The following is a 20,047-nucleotide window of genomic DNA, read 5'->3' on the forward strand; positions in this document are numbered from 1 at the left end:
AATAGAAATAACCCTATTAAAAAATAGGCAAAGGACTTGAATAAAGATTTCTCCCAAAGGACATACATATGGGGCCAACAAGTATATGAATGGTAGCTCAACACTGCTACTCATCGGGGAAATGCAAATCAAAACCACAATGAGATATCACTTCACACCTGTCAGCATGGCAATTAAAAAAATAAGCATTGCCAAGCATGTGGAAAAATTGGAACACTTGTAAACTGCCATTGGAATGTAAAATGGTACAGCTAGTATGGAAAACAGTATAGAGTTCCTCAAAAATTAAAAACAGAACAACCAGGGGCACCTGGATGGTTCAGTCAGTTAAGTATCTGACTCTTGGTCTCAGCTTAAGTCTCGATCTCAGGGTTGTGAGTTCAAGCCCCATGCTGGGCTCCATGCTGGGTATGGAGTCTACTTAAAACAAAAACAAAAATAAAACAAAAGCAAACAAACAACTAATGTGTAATCCAGCAATCTTATTGATATCTATCCAAAAAATTGAGGGACACCTGGGTGGCTCATCAGTTGAGTGTCTGCCTTTGGCTCAGGGCATGATCCTGGGATCCGGGATTGAGTCCTGCACTAGGTTCCCTGCAGAGAGCCTGCTTCTTCCTCTGCCTGTGTCTCTGGCTCTCTCTCTCTGTGTCTCTCATGAATAAATAAATAAGTCTTTAAAAAAAATAAAAAACATTACCTCACGGAGGTAGTCGTACTCCTATGCTCATTGCAGCATATTTCACAATAGCCAAAATATGGAAGCAACCTAAGTGTCCATCAATGGGTGAATGGGTAAAGAAGATATACATACAATGGAGTATTATTCAGCTTTAAAGAAGAAAATCTTGCCAAATATGACAACACTGTTGAACCTGGAGGACATTATTAACTAAGGACATTATATTAAGCCAGTCCTAGAAGAGAAAATCCTTCATGATTACACTTATGAGGTATCTAATATATCCAAATACATAGAAACAGAGTAGAATGGTGATTTTCAGGGGCTGGAGCAAGATGGAAATGGGGAGATATAGGTCAAAAGGTATAAATTTTCAGTTCTGTAAGATGAGTCAGCTCTAGAGATCTGCTGTAGAACATTATGCTGGGATACCCTATCATATACTTAGACATTATTAAGAAGGTAGATCTCATATTAAGAGTCCTGATCACAATTCAAAAAAAAAAAGAGAGAGAGAGAAACGGAAGGAAAGAAGAAGGAAGGAAGGAAGGAAGGAAGGAAGGAAGGAAGGAAGGAAGGAAGGAAGGAAGGAAGGAAGGAAGAAAGGAAGGAAGGGAGGGAAAGTAGGAAGAAAACCATTGACATATACGTATAAAAATGAAACAGAAGGTTTTGCCTTTTAATTTAAGAAATAAACTTTTGTTTTGTTTTGTTTTTTTCAGATTGAAGACTCACTGTACCACTTTATATTTATTTATATTTCATACTATGAATATGAATATTTACAGGGAATATAGGCATTTAGTGAATTCTAAATTAGTAATTTCTGGATGAACAATACTCCATAAAAAATATTTTCCAGCTCATATTTATGCCATAGATATTGTACTAAAGAAGACAGGACTGCTTGATACTGTCAGTTCATATCTGATGTTGGTGACAGCAGTGTAGCTATACACATGGCTATATTTCTTTAAATATCTTTGTAGGCACAATAGGAGATTTCCTTTAGCTGCTACTTTGGAGTCATGATAAAGCAATGCTTGATTTTAAATGTTTTCAGTTGTTTGATTACATATTGTAGACACACAGAAAATGTAAAAGACAAACGTAAAAATTGAGGATTTGTTTATAAATCTGCTGCCAAATCTTAGTTTTTATGTCATTTAAAATTATATATAATGAATTTTTAAAGACCATTTAAATTTCTTTTGTGTAATTTATCCTTATTTGAAAAAAAACTTGCCTACAGAAAACAAACAAGAGTTTTTAAAACCTGAAAATTTAAGTCTCTCATATTAAAATTAAGCAACAATACAGCTTATGAGAACCTACGATATGTTTATAATTTTAGATATATCTAAAATTTTTCATAATTCTGTTATTTTACAGATGGAGCAAATTGTTTACAATAAATGTGAAGAAGACTTAAAACTCCAGTAATTCACATTCGACAAAGATAAGTAATCCTAATAGTTCTTCATTACTTCTGTAGACATTCATCTTTACAGTGAAGAAACCTATTACTGGAAAGATTTTATAAAAAGTAGAAGATAAAAGTGGAAAAAACTCCCATTTTAAACCATAATAATCTTATGATTATCCTGTCATTACATGTAGGGTAATTATGCAAAAGGCTATTCACTAAAAATTTTATTGAAATAAGGGCTATCTTGATAGATAATGAAAATACATCAGTCTGTAAAAACTTATCAAAAGTCTATGTAATGTTAAATATTAAAAGATCTCATAAAATAAGAAAGTAATACAGTTTAGGATTCTCACAAAGATAAGCAACTGAAGACTGACTTGATCTTGAATTTTTTGCTGATTTTCTAACTGCTCTTGGTAGTTTCAGAAGCTACATGGAAATAAAGAAATATATTTGAAATATTCTGTATTACACAGTCTCCAAAACTGTGCTTTATTTAGCCCAATTCTTCTCAATATAGCAAAGAAAGAATAAAACATGGGTATAAGCAGCCTGATGCCCAAGAGTCCTCTAGCCCAACGACTCCCTCTCGCACTGACCTATCTTATTTCTTTATTTTTTCAAGTTTACCGAAATGTAATTGATAAACAAAAATTATATATATTTAAGATCTATAATTTGATATTTTCATACACATTTTGAAATGATTACCACAATGAAGCAAATTAATATCACTTCACATATCACACAGCTATCTTTCTTTCTTTCTTTCTTTCTTTCTTTCTTTCTTTCTTTCTTTCTTTCTTTCTTTTTCTTTCTTTCTTTCCACTTTTTTTCTTCTTTCTTTTGGTGGTAAGAATGCTTAAAATATACTCTATTAGCAAATTTCAAGTATACACTGCAGTATTGTTAAGCATAGTCACCATGCTGTACATGAGATCTCCAGAACTCACTCCTCTAACATAACTCAAAGTATATATATATATATACCTGTCAGCCAACATTTTCCCATTTCTCCCTCCTGGCAGCTGTCATTCTACACTCTGCTTCTGAGTTTGACTATTTTAGATGTCATGCAAATGAGATCATGCAGCATCTGTCCACCTGTGTCTGGCTTATTTCATGTAGCATAATAAACCAAATTCATCCATGTTGTCTCAAATGGCAGGATAAGCATTTTAAAAGCTAACATTCTCCATTTTCTTTATCCATGAATCCACTGATGGATGTTTAGATTATTTCTATATCCTGGCTATTGTGAATAATGCTGTAATGAACTTGACATTACTGGTATTTCAAGATTGAGATTTTAGGGCATTCCGGGTGGCTCAGCGGTTTAGCGCAGCCTTCTGCCCAGGGCCTGATCCTGGAGACGCAGGATCGAGTCCCACGTCAGGCTCCCTGCATGGAGCCTGCTTCTCCCTCTGCCTGTGTCTCTGCCTTTCTCTCTCTCTCTCTCTCTCTCTCTGTCTCATGAATAAATAAAATCTTTAAGAAAAAAAGATTGAGATTTTATTTCCTTTGGATATTTACCTAGAAGTAAGATCACTGGATTGTTTGGTAATTCTATCTTTAATTTTTGAAGAATCTCCATACTGTTTTCTATAATGGCTGTAGCAATTTACAATCTCGCCAACAATGTGCAATGGTTTATTAAAGAGACTGCCCCTTTCCCGTTGTGTGTTCTTGGTATTCTTATAAAAAATCAGTTGACTATAAATTCATGAATTTATTTGTGAGCTCTCCATTTTGTTCTACTGGTCTAAATGACAGTTTTTATGCCAGTACCATGCTCCTTTGATTACTATAGATTTGTGATATATTTTAAAATCAGGAAGTGTGATGCCTCCAGCTTTATTTTTACATCACATTAGGTATTTGGGACCTTTTATGGTTCTGTATGAATTTTAAGACTATTTTTTCTATTTATGTAAATAACATCATGAATAGGGACATTAGGGATTGCACTGAATCCATAGATTGAGGAAGTATGGGTATTCTAATATTATTAATTCTTCTAACTCATGAACCTGGGGGGTCTGTTTACCTGTCTTCTCTAATTTCCTTCAACAATGTCATAATTTTGGTGTAGAAGTCTTTCACTTCTTTGGTTAAGTTTATTCCTAAGTATTTTATTATCTTTGTTGTTATTTTGAATGGGATTTTTTTCTTAATTTCCTTTTCAGATGGGTAATCGTGAATGTACAGAAGTGTCACTGTTTTTTGTATGTTGATTTTGTCACTTCATTTTTCTTAATTTGTTTATTAGTTCTAACTTTGGATTATATCTTAGAGTGGGCTATTATGGCAAACTTTCTTCTCAGTTTTAAGTTTTTTTCTAGAGATAGTGAGATTGTCATGCATAAGCATTATTATTATATTATACATGTTTATATTTTATATATCTTGCATATATACATATACCTTCTTGTACTTATAATCTCTAATACAAAACAGAAGTCCAAAAAACTTTTCCGAAGTTCTGAATTTTAGCAATTTGACAGACTTCAGAACCTAAATCAGATCAAATACAATTTTCAAAAAACTTAAAACTACTTTCTACTTTACAGTAGAAAATTTCAACTCCATTGTTGCGATACTTGAAAGATCTCAGAATTCATTTCAATCTGATTCAATATTTTTCTGTTTTCTTGTCAATTAACATAGTCCAATCACAGACTAACCTTCAGCTTTTGTCCAAGGGTACCCTTCCTGAGGAAATCAGCAATGTATGAGGACAACTAACACTGCTGGTGCTTACTGGAGCCTGTAGAATATGGTTCTATTGACAACAAATCATCTTTTTTTCAGTTTAAAATTTCAATCAAAAGAGTTTTTTTAAAAAAACACAAATAAAAGGCTTTCCTCTTTTAAATTTAAAAAAGTATTTTGAGTCTAATGAGGAATCATACTATGACAAAATTTCATGGATTTACTCTCTATAGATATATTGGAAGTAGATACTTAGGATAAGTAAATTCACTTAAAGACTATATAAGTTGTTAAAATGCAAAAGAGGATTTAAGATTAGTTTGATTTGTTGAAAATATGTGTCTCATATCACATGTATTGTATTAGAGTATATATTCCAATATAGTCCTACATTTTTTCTATCAAGATGTTTCAGGTAAACCATAACTTACAATTAAGCCAACATATATTCAAATGACTTTTGAACTTTATTATCAAGACAATAATCTTTTATAGAAGAAGTATTACTAAATGGTATTATAAGAATTCATTACACATAATTATAAATAACATAAGATTTGGCAGAATTTTCTTCATTTTAAGAAATCACTTAGAATCCTATCAGAAGTACTTAATGCTTTTAATATCATTTTTTCACCATTGACTTTTTTTCTGAACTCCTTAATTTTCACTTTCTCTTCAACTTCATTAATATCATTACTGGGAAAGTATGTTTTAATGAAATGTGCAGGATAAATACTAAGTATATTATAACTAATTGAACTATTACAGCAAAAATATAGAAATTAAAAACAAGTTTGCCTGAGGCTGGATACAAAAAGGTTTAACTACAAGGAAGCAATAACAAAAATGTTAGAGATGAAGGAACTTTGTGGTGATTGTTATATAACTGTATGAATTGGTCAACACTTCTTAGAGAAGTGTATGCAAAAAGTGTTAATTTTATGCTTTGAAAATCAATGACAAAATTTAAGACATAATAGCACTTAAGAAGATTTCAGGCAAATGTAGTCTAACTGAGGGAAAGAAAATTTAAGTTTCCATGGAGAAATCTAAAAGAAAAGATGACCTTCTTCTACATGTTGGCCTATTTCCTCTTATAGAATAAAGTCTGGCTAATTTATTAAGAGCTTGAATGTATAATGATGAATTTGCTTGATAACACTTTTTTTTTATGTCTTTGGGACCTGGAGGGTTCTTTAAGAGGGTTAAAGAAATCAATTAATAAGGGAGAAATGTATGTGATTGTCAATAATATAAAAATAATTACTCTCGATAATAGAAAAATCATTGTATAATGTTTACTAAAAAGTCTTTATTCTAAACAATTCTAATCTTTTATTACCATATTGAGCACTTAGTAAAAAATTTATTTATTTATTTTTATTTTTTTAACTTTTTTTTAAAATTTATTTATGATAGTCACAGAGAGAGAGAGAGAGGCAGAGACACAGGCAGAGGGAGAAGCAGGCTCCATGCACCGAGAGCCTGACGTGGGATTCAATCCCGGGTCTCCAGGATCGCGCCCTGGGCCAAAGGCAGGCGCCAAACCACTGCGCCACATAGGGATCCCCGTAAAAAAATTTAAAAGGTACAGTCAATGGAAAGCTTTAGAATAGATGGTTATAATAGAAATATTTTTAAAAATAGAAAATCCAATTCATTGCTTGATTATCAAAAAAAAAAATAATAATAACCTTGCTGGAGGAGTCAGTAACTATGACCTAAAATATACAGCATTTAAAACAAGCGCTCAAATTCTAATTAATGTTGTTCAGCTTCAGGGTGCATTTCTGGCTTCTGTAATGTTTGAATATCATACTCTAGACACACTGAGCTTTGTTCAGTTATTATGGGAACATGACCTTCCTTTCGATGACAGGTGTGCCCCTCCTCACCTTCTTCACCTAAGGGACCTCTACTCAACTTTCAGGACCCAGTTCAAATAGCATGTCTTCTATAAAACTTCACTTGCCATTAAATTAATAGTACTTTTTACATTATATGGAAGTCATCTGTTAGCAAACAATATCTCTATTATTTCTTTATATATGCATTTTCCCAGTAGGTTGAAACTACTCAAAAATTCTTCTTGAATTGAAATTTTTGTTAACTTTTTTCTGCATCAGGTTTTAATCTTCCTGTGACATTTCTTTTTAAACATTTCTACTGAAATTATAGTCAGAATGTAGGTTCAAAAGACTTATAATCACTATAATAATTAAGTAGCATAGTACCCTGGGTAGAAGCCAGGGAGAATCTGATTTGTGCAATTAATTCATCTTAAAGCTGTTGTGTATTTGTTCTTTTAACAAATGATCATTGAACACCTGCTAACAATAAGCAGCTGTGATAGACCAAAAGACAGTGAGATGTAGGAGACATTAGAAATATGTCCAGCTCTTCAGTATTTTATAACTTATTATAAAATTTGACAAAATAAAAAATAGCTTATCACATATGAGTACAAGCTGTTATAGGAAATCAAATGGAGAAAATACCTAGTGAAGAAAGAAGCACTTGTGCTAAACGTTATAAGTGAAACCTCAAAGGGTTGAGGCTATCCATATTAAAGGGTAACTGGTGAGAATAAAATGGATTGTGCAAGAAAGCAATATGAAAATGTTAAAGATCTATAAAGGTATTCAGTATTATAATTTGGATATGCAGAAATGCACTTAAAAATGTATCTTTGCTAGAAAATAAGGTAGCAACAGGTTATGTAGTTTGGTCTTGGGTTATATAATCAGTGAAAGGCCATTGTAGAAAAGGAAACACAGTGAAATGAGAAAAAAAGACCTGTACATTTTCTTCACTAAAAATGAGGATATAGACTAGTGATCTAGGAAAAATCTTGATTAAACCATGCCAACTTTCTAAGTAACTATAGTCTTTTGTAACTGGAATATAGAAGTTTAAAAAGAATATTAAAGAAACACATAATAGTAGCATAAACATATTTATTGCCACAAAAGAAAAACATAATCCCAGAGTTAAATAACAAATGTTAAGTTGGAGGAAATGGCTCCATACTTAGGAAAACTTAAAAAAACCAATGATCAACATTAAATAGTTTGTCTTTGTACCCATACTCATCAAAATGTATAAATTCACAATTCATATTTAATGCCAGTTTTACTGCTTCTAAGCTATTCCATTTAAAACCACATATGAACAGTTGCTAAATAATCTTAGTACGCCTATTAGTTTTCTATTTTTCTTAACTGTGAAATGCTGTACCATTATTAAAATGAAAATATACTTACTCAAATGAGGATTAACAGGAGCTACAAGAAAAGCAAAAAATAATGTTAGCATGGTTTGAATGTCTCTTATAAATAAAAGTCTAATCAGTGTCTCATAGATCCTTATCAAAACTTAATGATCTTCCCCACTGTGACCATGGAGAAATATGTCTGCAATCCATTCTGTTCTAGAGGATTGAATAGAATCTACTTTGGAGTTCAGCAATAACAGTCTCAAAATACCAAAAGATCAATGCTAAATAGCATGTAGGATTTGTTCATTTTCCAACGAATGGAGTTGCTGATCTTTTATATCTTAACTAGTGCAAAGCCCCCCAGAAATCAAAACTCAAACTGACAGTAGGCCAACCTATAATCTAGATGTTTTAACACTGAAAGCAATCATCCAACAGAGATTACACCTAAGTTTTTTTGCTATTATCTACTTCTGGTGAAAATAACATGGTGTATATGAAAATAAAGCAATCCTTATATCCTAATCCTTATATCATATTATTATATGCACTAGTGCTGCTTTAATTACATTAACACACACGCACACACACATACACACACACAAATCGTTATTAAATAAACAGCAATACATTTTTTTATGCACCAGAGACATATTTATCTAAAAAACAAATCGTATTTACAAGTGACAATTGATTTCTACCTGAAACAGAATGAATACTTCACATTTTACTGAAACAACTACAAAATATATCTAATCTAACGGACAAAATGGTAACTGTGTATATTGATTAGTTATTGCGCACTTTGAGAGAAAATTTCATTCCGGATGAAGTAAAGCATTGCTGTAGTCGCCCAAGATTGCAATAGGCGGTTAATCTAACTTGCAGAAGTTTCTCTGGTCTGTTGTTAATTCCTACTGTTTACCATTAACCACTTTAGTTAAACTTGGATGTTACAAGTAAAGTATGGTAGATGGTAAAAAATGCATACACATGTACAAAGCATGTTCATAATAATTGTCACATCATTACATTGAAACCAATTTTAACGAAGTGAGTTAGTTTCTCAATCAAATGTTTTTAGTATTTTGTATGAAAGATAGACTATATCTACTATTTTTTTTCCTGATTCTGTTTCCCTATTGTAAATTATGAATAGGTAAATAGAAAGGGACTATATATTATAAGTTCCATTGAAGTGGAGAAAAAATAATAATTCTTTTTCTTGCAAGATATCAATATATTATAATTTGAAAATTAATTAGTAAAAATGAAAATAATTTCATAATCAAAATCATATGAAATTATAAAATTGACTATGTATTACCTCACAAAGAAGTAAGCATCTTTGAATTATGACTTAGTTCTAAAAAAGAATGTCATACCTAACAGTTAATCTCTGTCCATACTAAGTTTTACTTGAGTCTTCTGCTACAATATAACTAGTCATCAAATTCACTATAATTAGATTTAACCTTGTGAAAATCTGCTGTTCTAAATTCTAAATATTGTAGTGATCCCATTTTTCCTTTTTCTTTTTTTTAAGATTTTATTTATTTTTTCATGAGAGACACACACACACACAGAGAGAGGCAGAGACACTGGCAGAGAGAGAAGCAGGCTCCATGCAGGGAGCCTGATGTGGGGACTCGATCCCAGGACCCCAGGATTATACCCTGGGCTGAAGGCAGGCACTAAACCACTGAGCCACCCTGGGATCCCCATTTTTCCTTTTATTAAATGAAGTTTTGTGTGTATTTTTTGTAAACATTTAGATACCATTTACATAAACTTTACCTAAATCTATATTATAAAAAAGAAAATTTAACTAAAATATTTAAGATATGGGACACCTGGGTGGCTCAGTGGTTGAGCACTTACCTTCGGAACAGGGCGTGATCCTGGAGTCCTGGGATTGGGCTCCCTGCATGGAGCCTGCTTCTCTCTCTGCCTATGTCTCTGCCTCTCCCTCTCTCTCTGTCTCTCTCTGTCTCTTATGAATAAATAAATAATAAATCTTTAGAAATAAAATAAAATATTTAAGATTTCAGTAAGTATGCCTAAGAATAAAGCTAAAGTTGAAATTATCATAACATCTATTTTCCATAATTATTTTTCATTTTACTCTGTTGCCTCAGAGTTTTCAATAAAACTACTGAGCTTATAAAGATTTTTTCTCTATTTCTCTTTAAGAAAAGTCATATAATTTCTAAACTTAGCAAAGGAACATGGATGCTCTGCCATGATATGGTGAACTAGCCTTAGTTCTTTTCAGAGTTAGTCATTTCATAGTTGTTTAACTCAGAAGGATACTGAAACTTTCTGGGTCCTAATATCTCCTTTTTTAAATGAATGGATATTAGTGCATTGTTTCTAATGCTCCTTCATATTGAATTGTCTACAGCTATATAACTTAGGGACAGGTAGCATAAAACTTAGATAAAAGGAGATAATAATTCATATTTTATAAAACACAAAACCAAAACTTTAGAATAAATATATTGAGATGCTATCTAATTGTGTGCCCAATAGAATCATGGAAGTAATTACAGAATAACAATTGTCATTGCATTAAATTTTATTTATTGCTATTGAATATTAATATTTATATTATTAAAAAAGATATTTTTACAGAACCACTTTCAAGAAAAGATGTGCAGTGATTCTAATGTTTTTAAAAATGTATATTTTTAAAGGACCATATTCAAGAAAAAGTTATTCTGATGCTTTTACATCCATAATTTCCTATTGATATTCTATGCTACATTGTATACTTTCTTGTTAATGAAAATTGAATATATTTAATTGATGAGAAGAGAGTGAAAAAATGATTTCATATGAAAAATGACCGCAATGAGATTTTGATATTTCACTGTATTTTTTATTTTATAGTATTCAGTTTCCCTCTTAAGTAGGAAAATCAGGCTTAATGCTAAACTGGAGAACTCCAACCGCAAAAACTACATTCTATTATTTTTTTAAATTCAAGCCCTAGTAATGCATGATAAAGAGAATAATATTTTACTAAAGTAATTAAATAAATATGAAATATTTTGCCAGTGATCCATTCAACCTGAAAAATATATTGACAATTCTAGAAGTAGTTCCTGAATATCGTAAATTTCAACTAAAAAGTTACATAAATTTCAATTGATAAAATATTAATCTTTTTCACTAACATTCACACAAACACACCCACATACATTTGGATATTTTTTACATTAGCAATCCAAAAGAAAAAATGATGAAAAAAATAAACTAAGGTGTACTTCAACAGGTTGCAGTACATCCATGCAATAGGATATCAAAGAATAAAAAAAAAAACAAAACGCACCATTAAGCCTCAGATGTGGAAAAACCTTAAAGGCATATTGCTAAATTAAGTAAGTTAGTTTGAAAAAGCTATATGTTGAATTATTCCAACTGTACAATATTCTAGAAATAGCAAAACTATAGAAATAAAAAGATCAATGGTTGTCAGGGTTGGAGGAGATAGGAATGGATAAGTGGAGCAGGGGACTTTTAGGGCAATGAAACTATTCTGTATGTTACTGTAGTGGTGAATAAGTAATATTATCAAATTATCACAATTCATATAACTGTACAACACAGTAATAAACACTAATGTAAACTAGTTGTTTTAATAACAATATGTCAATATTCCTTATCTTCTAGTAGTTTTGTAGTTTCATGTTTTGTAATTTGGTCTGTGATCAATTTTCAGGTAAATATCATAAAATGCATAACGTTTGTATTCAGATTCAATATTTTACATGAAATTTTGCTAAAGAAAGATGTTAATAATATGGGAAACTGTGTTGAGGGGAAAGGACATATATGGAAGCTCTTCCTACTTGCTGCTCAATTTTTTGTAAATCTAAAACTGTTTCAGAACATCAAGTCTATCTGATATTTCCCACACATTTCTTCTCCCTTCCCTTATATTACCTTTCACTATTATTTATATTCCCCAAATGAATGAGAACATATAATGTTTGTCCTTCTCCGATTGACTTACTTCACTCAGCATAATACCCTCCAGTTCCAACCACGTTGAAGCAAATGGTGGGTATTTGTCGTAGGGGTGGTGGAAGGGGAGGAAGGCGGGGGGTGGGGGTGAATGGGTGACGGGCACTGAGGGGGGCACTTGACGGGATGAGCACTGGATGTTATTCTGTATGTTGGTAAATTGAACACCAATAAAAAATAAATTTATTAAAAAATAAAATAAAATTAAATTAAATTAAATTAAATAAAAAAAGAAAAAAAAGAACATCAAGTCTATCAATTAAAAAATAAGCTTTGATAACATTTGCTAACTTCTTAATCATATAAATTTTAAAGACATCAAGAATTTAAAAAAGAAATGCAGAATTACTGTATCATAATTTATGTCAACTTATTGTTGACATTATGACATAGATTCAATGTTAACTAAAACATCTTACATTTACAGCAAATATTACAATTGACGATGATTAAGTTTCCTGGGTTTGTTTTGGGTTTTTTTTTTTTTTTTTTTTTTTTTTTGGTCTTGGCTGATGATCCAGAAGATCATTATGCTAAATTTGAATTTTAGCTTTTATCTAACTTTATTAAATAATTGCAGTGCACATATTTCAGATCATTTAATATCCAAATAAATACTTTAAAATAAAAGACTACTTACCACTGTATTTAATAACGCGAATTGTTGAATCTCCTTCACCAAATTTGGTGAGAGGAGTTAGTCGGACTTCATAGGCTTCTGGTTTAATCAGCTCAGTCAAGTTATATGTAATTAGTTCTCCTTTTTGAATATTTCCATTTATTTTAATCTCTTGTTCCCACCAACGCTGCTGTCCAGCCTGAAATCAAAGGAATTATGTGATAATATTCCCAATATTTTCTTCAGTGATACTTTCTGTTTTCTAACAAAATGGGCAAAAAAGCATTCTGACATTTTATTCAGTAACAAAGTGATATTGTATTATATGAATACATTTTATCAAAGTTCAAGTTTCTAAAATAAGCAAACAAATTTTATAGATGGTTGCAGATAATTATTAAATTATCACAGACTTGTTTGGCTGGCTTAAACAGATTTAATTAATATTTAATATTAATAGAGGACAAAACAATAGTTTCTTTAAAAAAATAGTTTGAACTGCAGTCTCAATTTTCTGTGTGAAGATAGAAGCTTAACTACTTTTTTACTTTTTAAAGATTTTATTTATTTATTCATGAGGGACACAGAGAGAAAAGCAGAGACATAGGCAAAGGGAGAAGCAGGCGATGGAACTTAATCTCAGGAACACGGGATCACAACCTGAGCCAAAAGCAGATGCTCAACCACTGAGCCACCCAGATATTCTTTTTTTTTTTAAGTTTTTATTTAAATTCTGGTTTGTTAACATACAGTGTAATATTAGTTACAAATGTACAATATAGCAATTCAACATTTCCATACATTACTCAGTGTTCATCACAGGAAGTGTGCTCCTTTATCCCACTGCCTATTTAACCCATCCTCCCACCCACCTCTTCATGGTAACCATCAGTTTGTTCTCTACACTTAAGAGTCTGTTTCTTGGTTTGCCTCTCTCTTTTACCCCTTTGCTCATTTGTTTTGGCTCTTAAAATCCATATGAATGAGATCATAGGGTATTTGTCTTTCTTTAACTGACTTATTTTGCTTAGCATAATATTCTTTATCTCCATCCATGTCATTATAAATGGCAAGAGTTCATTCTTTTTTATAGCTGAATAATATTCCATTGTATATATACCTTTATATCTTCTTTATAGTCAACTGATCTTTGACAAATGAAAAAAGATAATACAGTGGAACAAAAATAGTATTTCCAGCAAACTGCAATGAAATACTATGCATCCACATGGAAAATGTTGAATCTACATACAAATTTTATACTTCTCATGACACTTAACTGGAAATGATCACAGACCTACATGTAGAACATAAGACTACAAAACTACCAGAAGATAACATAAAAGGAAAGCTAGATGACTGGGGGCTTGGCAATGACTTTTTAGATACAATATCAAAAGTATAACCCATGAAAGAAATAACTGATAAGCTGGACTTCTTTGAATTAAAAATTTCAAGACAATTGAAAGAGAAGCACAGATTGGGAGAATATATTTGCAAAAGGCACATCCAGAATATATAAAGATCTCTCAAAATTCAACAATAAGAGAACAAAGAACCCAGTTAAAAAATGAACCATGGAACTTGACAGAAAGATGCTCCACTTGTATGTCATCATAAAAATGCATTTAAAACAACAAGATGTCACTGCATATCTATTAAAATAGTTAAAATCCAGAACACTGGCAATACCAAATGTTGAGGTTGTGGAGCAAAAGTTTCTTTCATTCATTGCCAATGCAAATACAAAATGGTATAGCCAATTTGGAGGATAAGCTGTTTTTTTTTTGTTTGTTTGTTTTTATTTACAAAACTAAATACATCACTATCATCTACTCAAGCAACTGTGTCCCTTGGTATTTACTCAAGGGGCCTGACAACTTATGTTGACACAAAAATCTGCCCGTGAATGGATGTCTATAGCAGCTTTATTCATAATGGGCAAAACCTGAAAGCTACCAAGTTGTCCTTTAGTGGATGAATGGACAAGTAAACAGGACAATGGGTCAAATAAACCTGTGCCAAAAAGAAATGAACTATTAAAACACGAAAAGAAATAGAGGAAACTTAAATGCATACACTAAGTGAAAGAAACCAGCCTGAAAAAGCTATATACTCTATGATTCCAACTATATGACATTCCAAAAAAGGTAAAACTTTGGAGATAGTAAAAAGATCATTGGTTGCCAGGAGTTGGGGGGAGGGAGAAATACATAAGCTGAGCACAGAGACTTTTGGAACAGTGAAACTACTCTGTAGGATGATACAATGGTGGATACATGTTATTATAAACCCACAGGATGTACAACACCAAGAGTGAACCCTAATGTAAATTATGGACTTTGGCTGACAATGATGGATCAGTGCAGGTTCATCAATTGTAACAAATGGATCACTTTGTTTAGGAATGTTGTTACTTGTGGAGGCCATGCATGTGCCGGAGCTGGGGGTTTATGGGAAATCATTGTACTTTCTGCTCAGTATTACTATGAACCTACAACTACTCTAAGGAAATGAAGTCTTTAAAAAAATGTATTGAGCCTGGGGATTCCTGAGTGGTTCAGTGGTTTGGTGCCTGCCTTCGGCCCATGGTGTGATCCTGGAGTCCCGTGATGGAGTCCCATATCAGGCTCCCTGCATGGAGCCTGCTTCTCCCTCTGCCTGTGTCTCTGCCTCTGTGTGTGTGTGTGTGTGTGTGTGTGTGTGTGTCTCATGAAAAAAATGGATAAAATCTTTAAAAAAATGTATTGAGCCACTTCATAATTTTATTTTATTTGCATACATCTTCAGTTTTCTTTTATTCATAGAAGTAGTGTAAGTATAGGTATAGTTGCTTTATAATATTTTTATATGTGAAGTCTATAGTATCTTTGTTCTTGGCACTTCTCTGTTTTCTTGTTTAATTAACTATGTGTTGATCATGTGACCAAAAATACCATGATTTTTAGTCTGGGGAGGGGTCTTTACCACGTAAGACATAGTTATATTCCTTTAGAAGAGATATACTTTTGGTTTTGATATGCTCCTAAGCACATCAGCAATATGGTTCACTTTTACTTTCACTATAAAACGCTTTGGTGTCACAGATTAAAGTGGAGATGATCCCTTGACCTTGGGTTTTGATTTCACACTAATAAGAACAGGTATTTCATAGATGCAGAAATCCAAATAACTAATTAAAGAAAAGGCTCAGTATCACCATGTATCAAGAAAATGAAAATTAAAATCATAACACCATTTCCCACTATCAGATAAACAAAAACTTATAAAATAATAATATTAAAGTTTTGTGTAGATATAAAACAATGAGAATTTTTATACATGTCAAGAACAGAGAGGGTGAGAGGAGTGGAAGGATGGGTTAAGATTTGACTCCACTTAAGAAGCTAAGAAGTTAGCCTGCAACCGTATTACAGATACAAGCAGAAGACTAGAGACAACTGGGTCAAAGGGAAAGACTCAGGACATACCATATAGCATAGGCTGTACCTTCACATTGTTTCCCTTGTCTCCAGAGTCTCAGGATGAAGAAGGACCCAGGTGGATTTTGCACATGCCTTTGGTTTGTATCACATCTGAGGGACTGAGCTTAGTGTCCCTCTCTCTCTTTTTCCCCTTTTGCTTGTTTGTTTTGTTTCTTAAATTCCATATATGAGAGATATTATATGGTATTTGTCTTTCTCTTACTGACTTACTTCGCCTAGCATAATACTCTCTAGCTTCAAACCAAGAAATAGACTCCTAATATAGAGAACAAACTGATGCCTACCAGCAAACTGATGGCTACCTGTTGGGGGGGGGGTGTTAACTAGTTGGATGGGTTTAAGGAGGGCACTTGTGATGAGCATTGGGTGTTGTATCAAAGTGTGGAATCACTATATCATATACCTGAAACTAGTATTACGCTGTATGTTAACTAACTAGAATTTAAATAAAAACTTAAAAAAAAATAAACCTCAGTATTTTATTACTGACAGTAACAAAATCTGCTCAGCCATTACCAAAAAGGAAACATTATATTTATTATACTGGACATTAAACAGACCTTCCTCTGCTCCAGAGGGAGATAATATCTCTGTTTTCCAAGGATGCTTGCTATACAAATGACCGTCAAAAGTAGGATGGAATCAAAAGACAGTGCTTCTGCACACATGATATGCAAAAAAAAAGCAAGACATCCGTGGGAAATTGACTTCTAAAAATATAGTCTTGATGAGTACTGAAGAGCAATTTGGCAATAAAAAAAATATTACAATGAGAATAGATAAACTCTTGCATTTATACACATGGAAACAAATATTCATGGTATGGAAAACACAGAGAATGATCTAAATCTCAGTAAGAGATAAAAATAATAAAATTGTAGACTCTTCATAAAAAGTACTACAAAATATAGTATGAAAAAATGAATCTAAGCTATATGCATCATCGTGGACGAATTTCACAAAAGTAATATTAAACTAAACTTAATTTTGAGACAGGCATATCATAAAAATTAAATTTAAAGTATGCATTTTGAAGAGGGATTCACAGCTATGTATTGAGTATAAAGAAATGCAGAAAATAGTAAATGCTAAGTTCAAAATACTGGTCAGGGGGTCAGGAGAGCACTAAAAGAAGATGCAATAGTGAAAGAAAACAAAGGACTTCACTCTTTTTCATGATTTTTTTGTTTGTTTCTTTAGATTGGTGATAGATATACAAATTATGATGATATAATTTTTTAAAGATTTGTTTATTTATTCATGAGAGACACAGAAAGAGAGAGAGGCAGAGACACAGGCAGAGGGAGAAACAATACCAGGCTCTTCGAAGGAGCCTGATGTGGGACTTGAACCTGGATCCCAGGATCACAACCTAAACCGAAGGCAGCCACCCAGCCCTGAGCCACCCAGGTGTCCCATGATTATATTAATTTTTTGTATGCCTGAAATATTTCTCTTTGTTTTTCAAAGAGAGGACTGTAAAATAAAAGTTAGAGACAGGCAATAGTGAATTGCCTTAGACTCTAAGGCAGTGTGGTCTTGGGTTATTTCCTACATCTACATCTGTGGCTACTTCTCCTCCTCTTGCTGAGCTGCTTTTTCTTTTCCTGAGTCCTGATTGTTGATGGTCACCAGAGCTTTATATGCTGTGTTTTTTGATACTCTGTGTCAGTTGTTCTCACATGCAGGAGAATCACAGGACAATCTTGTTAAAAACCACCAAAATTCCAAGTCTTAAGCACCAGTGTTTCTGCTTTAATATGATTGAGAAATATAGTTTCAAAAAACTACCTCTCCCTTTATAAGGCAATTTAGTTATTTTTTAAAGATTTTTTTTTAATTTTAAATTTTTAAAAAATATTTTATTTATTTATTTATTTGAGAGAGAAAGCATGAGCAGAGGGAAGGGCAAAGGGAGAGGGAGTAGCAGATTTCCTGTTGAGCAGGGAGCCTGGCAGTGGGGTTTGATCCCAGGACCCTGGGATCTTGACCTGAGCTGAGGGCAGATGCTTAACTGACTAAACCATACAGGCACTCTATGATTTACTTATTTTGAGAGAGAGAGAGGCAGAGGGAGAGGGAATCTCCTGCAGATTCATAAAAGGGGAGCCCCATTAGGGCTCGACCTCATCACCCTGAGATCATGACCTGAGCTAAAACCAAGAGTCAGATGCTTAACCTACTGAGACACCCAGGTGCCCCTACAGGGCAATGTAAATGCTGATGATAACATTTGGTGAGGCACAGCTCAGACCACCTTATTGAGACTAGTAGATTCTTCTAACACCTCTACATTGATTACTGCCTAACTTGCACCTTTAAGTCAAGTTAAAAAAATAATAAAAACAAAAACCCCACTATATCTATCAGTTCTTACTATGTACCAAGCACTATATTAACTATATTGCACTTCTTATACTTAATCTAGCACAACCCCAGTAAGTAGGAACTAATACTGAGCTTGTTTTACAAATGAGGAAAATGAGGCAGAGAGAATTTAATGTAACTCTTCTAAGGTCATGTAGCCAGAGAGTAGCAACTGCAAATTTGGTTACACCGAAAATAGCTCTTTCATTTATCACTTTTTCCTTGCTTCTCCAGAATTTATTGTTCTTTATTTTTTTTTCACCAGAGCCTTTATTTAGTTACAATATACTTATAGTATTTTTTTGTGTATAGATTACAAGCCAGAAACAATTTCTTAATAATTTTTATACCTGCAATGTCTGGTCATTAGTTTGATAAAGATGTGGTCAGGTTAAATTCTAGCATGCATTGTATATTTAACTGGCCTCCAAAGGGTGCAGTAGGCAATCCAACTTACCTATACCACAACAGTCACTGAATTTACAAAAGACCTAATTGAACAGAAAGTATTTTAGTCATGCATAGTTGATACTAGACACTACAAAGTTCCTATTAGTTCTAGAGGCCAAGTGTTCTAAAAAATAATAGAATGTAATCTTTCACTGCTTTTAGATTTTAAGCTAAAAGCAAAGTACTATCATATCATATCATATAGATAAAAGTAGTTTAAACTCACAAAAATATATACTATACAGAATAATTTAACATTTAACTATTATTTAAAGACAAGCAAGTTTAATCAATGTATCCTTTTTTTTTTCAATGTATCCTTTTTTGGATGTTAATATAAGTTCAAAATCACTATTTGTAGTACATCACAAGGGAGGATTGTAGGTATTCTGTTGTTATAATGAGATGCTCTACTCAAGTAATTTTAGTTGGCAGATACAGTGATGTTGTTACTTATTACAAACTCAAGAGTACATTACTTCATATGTGTATTAAAAAAGCAATAACTTTGATTCCAAGTCTTTAATTTTAAAGCTGTAATGAAAGTATATACTTCAGCAGTTGAGGAATAAGCAATTAAATATTTCATATTGTATCTCAGTGAGCTGTGCAAAACATAAAAATGTGAAACTAAAAGCAGTGTTTGCATATACACAAAAGAAAATGCAGAGACTGTCTTTCTTCCAATGGATAGTCTTTCCTCCTTTATCGAATATTAGTTGCCCATAAAGTTCAGGGTCCACTTCTGGGTTCTCTATTCTGTTCCACTGATCTATGTGTCTGTTTTTGTGCCAGTACCACACTGTCTTGATGACCACAGCTTTGTAGTACAACCTGAAATCTGGCATTGTGATGCCCCCAGATATGGTTTTCTTTTTTAAAATTCCCCTGGCTATTCGGGGTCTTTTCTGATTCCACACAAATCTTAAAATAATTTGTTCTAACTCTCTGAAGAAAGTCCATGGTATTTTGATAGGGATTGCATTAAACGTGTATATTGCCCTGGGTAACATTGACATTTTCACAATATTAATTCTGCCAATCCATGAGC

The 20,047-nt window shown here is 32.6% G+C and overlaps 1 protein-coding gene across 3 annotated transcripts in view; it reads right to left on the bottom strand.

Moving 5' to 3' along the window:
• Nucleotides 1-20,047, bottom strand: part of MDGA2 (MAM domain containing glycosylphosphatidylinositol anchor 2) — a 791,718-nt gene that overhangs the window by 41,218 nt on the left and 730,453 nt on the right. For all 3 annotated transcript variants that reach the window (XR_004817749.2, XR_003134750.3, XM_025442520.3), the window contains exons 11-12: nucleotides 12,716-12,893; nucleotides 8,093-8,113 (exon numbers count right to left, since the gene is read on the bottom strand). Coding sequence is in view for 1 of the 3 variants with exons in the window: in XM_025442520.3 (XP_025298305.1) it covers nucleotides 8,093-8,113; nucleotides 12,716-12,893 (199 nt within the window). In the remaining 2 variants the exon portion in view is untranslated. The remainder of the gene's footprint in view (nucleotides 1-8,092; nucleotides 8,114-12,715; nucleotides 12,894-20,047) is intronic.

The sequence above is a fragment of the Canis lupus genome, chromosome 8 (assembly GCF_003254725.2).
Source record: "Canis lupus dingo isolate Sandy chromosome 8, ASM325472v2, whole genome shotgun sequence".
Taxonomy (NCBI): domain Eukaryota; kingdom Metazoa; phylum Chordata; class Mammalia; order Carnivora; family Canidae; genus Canis; species Canis lupus.